Source organism: Octopus sinensis, unplaced genomic scaffold, assembly GCF_006345805.1.
Source record: "Octopus sinensis unplaced genomic scaffold, ASM634580v1 Contig11667, whole genome shotgun sequence".
NCBI classification, from domain to species: Eukaryota; Metazoa; Mollusca; class Cephalopoda; order Octopoda; family Octopodidae; genus Octopus; species Octopus sinensis.
The window spans coordinates 464,768-470,670 of NW_021832430.1; the positions used below are offsets into that span (position 1 = coordinate 464,768).

General features: G+C 36.0%; 1 protein-coding gene across 1 annotated transcript; it reads right to left on the reverse strand.

Moving 5' to 3' along the window:
- Positions 1-2,438: 2,438 nt before the first annotated feature.
- Positions 2,439-3,194, reverse strand: LOC115229069 (IST1 homolog). Its single transcript, XM_036499092.1, has one exon. It carries the CDS (start codon positions 3,192-3,194, stop codon positions 2,439-2,441), a length of 756 nt encoding a protein of 251 aa, XP_036354985.1.
- Positions 3,195-5,903: the final 2,709 nt, after the last annotated feature.

The window sequence follows — 5,903 nt, forward strand, 5'->3', positions numbered from 1 at the left end:
TTCGACAGCGTTTGGCACCTAGGCCTCCTGGAAAGGATCATCAGTATCCATCCGGGGCAAAGGATTGTCAAATGGCTAGAGAATTTCTTACACATGCGAAAGTCTTTTATCAGATGTGGTAACCGGACCTCGGATACAATCAATCTAAGGAGGGGAGTGCCTCAAGGGTCGGTCCTGAGCCCTCTACTTTTCAACTTATACGTTGCCGACATCCCGAAACCAGTAAATCCGGAAAGTCTACTAATTATCTATGCGGACGACATATTGGTTACGGATCTGTCGCGATCTAAGGACCTCTCTTGGAAAAGGCTGAGGGAATATGTAGCGAGGGTTGAGTCTTGGGCAATGGAGAAAGCCCTCTCTATAGCACGAGACAAGTCCACCATCACGTGGATTTCTAAAACTCGGAAAGGAAGAGAACCACTTCTGGAGACAATGGGACTAAGAATCTCTGACGACCTACGCTACCTTGGGGTAACGATCGGGGCTGACGGATCGTTCCTTAAGTTCGTGGAATCTAGAAGAAGGAAATGTTCCGGGATCCTGAGAAGCCTTATACGCTTCCATCTCTCCCCAGACACCTTTCTCTTCATCTATAAGGCGACTGTAGAACCAGTCCTTATCTATGGACATGAAGGTTGGTACCCTACAGACGAGAGAAATCGCATAATCACCAAACTGGAGAAAACAAGGCGCTTTGCGATTAAACTGGCGTATAAGCTACGGCTTGATCAGGATCTCCCCAGAGAGCTAGACGAACAAACTCAAAGCATTCGGCAAGTCCTCTGCTCATTGCAAAGGGCATGAGAAGTGAAAAGGAAGCAAGGAGGAGGCTTTCGGGGTCTCGATTTTAATAAAACCTTTTCATATAACTCTTCTCTTTCGGTTGCTAAGTCAATAAAATCTGTTCGTTCGTTCGAAAAGTACCAAAATTGACTCAAGTTATTAAGTTTTTTTTATAAATAAGTAAATTATTTTAAATAAATAATCAAAATAAATATATAAATTGTCTGTAATTATACAATTTTTATGTTTAAAAAAATTAGTTCCCTAAATTTAATAATGCGCGTAATTCTTGCGGTAATGTGTTTTGATCTGAAGATAGTTTTTCTCACTGATTACACTCGCTTTATCTTTATGCTCCTCGGAACCAATCATCATCGAGCTTAAGTGTTCTGATGGCATTCCTCAAATTCGACAATTTCAACTGAGTTTCCCATTTCAGTATTAGGAGTTTTTAAAGATGTTTAGATTAGGGTTTAATAGCGACATTTATTGCTCGAAGGTCAAGAACCAGGTTGGACTTGGTAAAATTCATGCAGCGCCAATTTATTTTTTAATTTTTGTTTGCGTTGTTTGCTTTGTATATTGCATGACTGTTATTCAAATATTATGTATCTTTCCGCACTTAGATAAAACGATAATTCTCAAAAAATTGGTATTTAAACTAACTCACAAATACTAGGATATGTTCATTTCATTTGCTTGCTCATTATTGTGTCTCCTTGCAAGTATCCGGTGGAGCAAACATATTATCGATCTCCGACACTCTTTAGACCTTCGTCAAATCACTTTTTGCTCGATTCGTGATCACAAATGTGTCTTTATTGAGAGACCAAAACTCATAATCATATCTGTTTCTGAGGTTTTAATTTTTGTTAACATAAATCAGGTTTTTTCTTATATTCAAATTTTTCTATGGATCATCTCTTTTTCGTCGAACATAACAAAGAAAGCTTAATCTCCATAATCACTTGAGAAAATACATTTTTAAAATAATAATCATTAATCGACTACCACTAAGATTCTTTAAGTTCAAATTAATTCGATGATTTGGCTCGTCATTTCATAAAGTACAGTGAATAGCAATTAAATCAATTTGTTAGCAACTATAAGTCGGTCTATGAATATCAGAGCTTATTATTAACCCTTCTCATGTAATAGAACCTTTTTAAGACATGATTCATACATTATAGAGAATCAATATTATTAAGGAAAGTCTTACATCACTCATGAATAAGGGGTTATCTAGTCTTTAAAATTCGTATGCCAATCCAAATATATTATAAATAAACGTATGGAAATATTTTACAGACTATCAAAAACAAAAAACTAATTAAGAGAATCTATAGCTTAAAGAACCAACACAAATTCGACATAATAGCATCTCCCTTTCGTGCACTTTTACAAAGACCATCAGGATCTTTTGTTTCTTATGGGAAATTGTTATGTAAACTAATTTAACTTCCTTTAGGTCGTGTAATTTGTATACTTGAATCTGTAAGTTAAAGGTTGGTATCTTTTGAGACGAATATAGGTATTGATGGTATGTCACCAAATTAACAATCTTTCACTACTTTGAAATTTAATTAGAGTTTTTTCTTCATATTTAAAAAGAGCATTGAAAAGTTCAAGGAAAAAAATAATATTAAAAATAATTAAAATTTTTTAAGAGCATCGAATCTTTTGGTAAGGTCATCAAAGTCAAAGTCGGCATTAGAGTCAGTGTTACCATATCCAGGACATTCAGTTCTGTTTTCAGCACCACCAGTATTATCAATATCGTCTGCTTTATCATCAAAATTTTGTTCAGAATTGGTCAAGAAAGGAGTATTAAGTATGTCGAACCCAATGCTGGGATGTGAAATATTCGAAAGCGCAATTTCCGGGTTAGGTTCGTAGGGGATATTGGCAGCTTTGGCTATTTCCACCAGGTAACTTTCGACAACCCGCTTATCAGGGACTCTGTAAGTAAGGTTCCTGACGAGGACGGGGTTAACGTTTTTAACAGAGTTAGCAGCACAAATTTTAACAAATTCTCCTCCATATTTTTTGGTCAAAATGGAAAATATTTTGTTCAGTTCAGGCACATCGCATGCCAAATAATTCTTAGCCCAGATGACACTGGCAACTGCCTCCTCCAAAGGGGGAGGAACAGTCTTGGACTCCCTTAACACACCCAGCCGAGAGAGAATTAGGTCACAATAGAGCTCGGTCATTTCCATTGACTCTATGAGGTAGTCTTCCCTCAAAATGGACTCGACGCGAATTCTTGCTCGATTTGTTTTCCCATTTTTCAAAAGTTCGGCAATTTCTAGTCTCGATCGTGTGGAAAGTTCAGTTTTCTTAATTTGCAGATTTTTTAAACGAGTTATTGATAATTGGAGAGATACTGTTAAAGATTCCAACCGCATTCCTGACCAACAAGTAAACAAGAAATTTATTTTTTTAAAAGATATTGATTAAAATGTACAAACTTAAAAAAATAATATAATAATTTTACGTATTTTATTAGAATTTAGTATAGGGATTCAATGTTTATTTATATTGGAGTTACAGGGAAATTTAAACATATAAAATACGAGAATTTTATAAAAGTGAGAATTATTAATCCAAAACGGTGTTATTGCGGACACCAATTTTATAGAGAACTCTGTTAACAAAATAGCGATCACCAATGTCCATTGGATGTGGCTTCACTTCTATCAAGACAACATCCCCGATTTTGCAAACAGATTCAGTCAGGTTGTGAGCCTGAATGACGAAGCTTTTGTTAAAGTGCTGTACTAAAGTGTCATAAAGCTAACCGTGAGTAAATTTTTATCTAAAATGGCTTTGTAATAGACAATTTCAAGTAACTTTGCTGAATAGGACCGAATTACTTTGCCAACAATCATGACACACAAAATAACTTAAAAATAAACGGATAAAATCGTTATAATTATTTATTTAAACAATTATATAAATATATATCATTTAAATATCGTCTTGTGATATATGATTAGTTCGTTCTTTATATTTCTCAAAGACGGGTCAGTCCGATTCAGTTAAATGATAGGAATACTGTATATGAACATTACTTTGATTCGAAGAATAAGCACAGCCCAATGCTGGCCACCAGAGAACTCTCCAGAGTATTAATTTGTTTTAATTTTTAGGTCAATGACCTAAAAAAAGTAAGTTTAATAATCGACTGTGAACCGTACCTCATAATAAATGTACCCGTGAGTACTTTGCTTTGTTTTTCTGCTGTAGTAACTTCGGAGAGTAATTGTTTCTATTTTAATTGTAGTGAACCCCGTTTCAGTGATATCCACACTCACTAAATGTTATTATGCCATTTTGGACGTCTCCGGCGTTTCTAATCTGACAGAAAAAATCATAAAAAACAACAACATCTTGATCAGTCAAATACTCTCTCATTTAATCGACGGAGGTCTTTTTACAGCCTTTGATAGCAAGTTCGTTCATTTCCTCCTCAAACACGACGAAACTTCCGCCAAGCAATCCAAGAAAAACTTGGGGTTTGTCATTTGTTCAACCTCTAAGGGTGGGTAAGTCCTACGATCAAATCAAGTCTATACCTTGGCGACGACGAGGAGTCAGCTATGCTTCGCCAGAGATGTATATTGACATCTCCGAGACGGTAAGAATGTGTTTGGGAATGGACGGAACTGTAGCCTCTGCGGATATAACTGGAAATGTGAGCTGACCCGACCAAACATTTTAGGTGCAATGCAACGCGTATTTGTCCCAAATTCCTATGGTCACTCTTTCGTTCTCTAGCCCTGACGCCCTCAAGTGTTGTACGTTCCATCCTTCTGTAGACGTATCTCAATGGAAAGGGGTTGTTTGGGTTCTCCATCATTTATAGGGCAGTCGTACGTTGAACTTTGTTCCACCCGATGGTAGTTTTATGTTGGCTAGATACTCATCCCTTTCAAACTCGTTTATTCTATAGTTTTAACTTTTAGGGACGTGCGGAAACTTTTTGAAATAAAGTATAATCCTACTGTGGTTGGAAGTGTGATTAGCTTCTCTATAGAGGTCACATTTCCGTATAGTTCACGCACAGTGAGACATTATTAAATGAGTTTTTTTATAGCAAGTCCGTTCGTTGGCTCTCAATTTCGACGGATCAGTCCACGCTACTTCGGTGACTGTACTTAGTAGCAATGTGGGAGTCCTTTCTTACTCCCCTCTCGGAGATACATTTAGATGTGATCAGCTTCATAAATACAAATTCCCTTTCACACTTACTGGCGAGGTCTTCGAGTTGGCATAATTTCAGATTGTTCCTAAAAAGGACATTTCTCCTGTTGATGTCCATCCATTGATTACACTTGAATTTGATTTGCAGGGGATTCTCTGTTCCTGTTTGAGATTGGGGACTGTATTAGTCGACAAAAAGGTGCATTCGAATTATTATTCTTAGAGGGGGAGAGAATATGTGGGCGTGAAATATAGTGTCTCTTCCTCTTCATACGTTTTACGCACTTAATTAACGAGGGAGACATGGAACTCACTTTGTGGTCTTATTTATTATATGTGGTTTTTCATATTTTTATTGCATACACGCTCACTGAATTATCTTGAAAACAAGCTAATCAGAACCAAAAAGTTCATATTAAAAAATCTTTGAGCTACAAGATTATCTAAGTCTGAGACATTATTTGATATTATTAAGTGCATATAAATTATACATAGTAAAACAGAAATAACCTCAGATTTGAAAATTTTTAGTAACTCCAATCATCTAAAATAATAAGTTCATTTGGGAATCAACGAAATAGTAGGATTGCCGTCCATGTTCTTTTTTCTCATATTATTTCTTTCATGCTTATTTTGGATTAAATTAAACAGCTAATTCTGATAATAGATAATTTTGATTATTTATTTTTGGAAAATTCAAAAATTGTACTAATATAAATAGTTTGTTGTTTACTACACGTGCCATGTTTGCGTGCCAGAAGGATTCCTTTTTGACGCAGGTATTCTTATCGTAATAAAATATAGCTGGACACTCGAGTCATTTCCTGCAAGGAATACAGTGGCTCATTGCCTACATCCAAGACCGAAGTGATGTGCTGGGAAGTAGTTCTCGAAGAAACAATCCTCTTTCC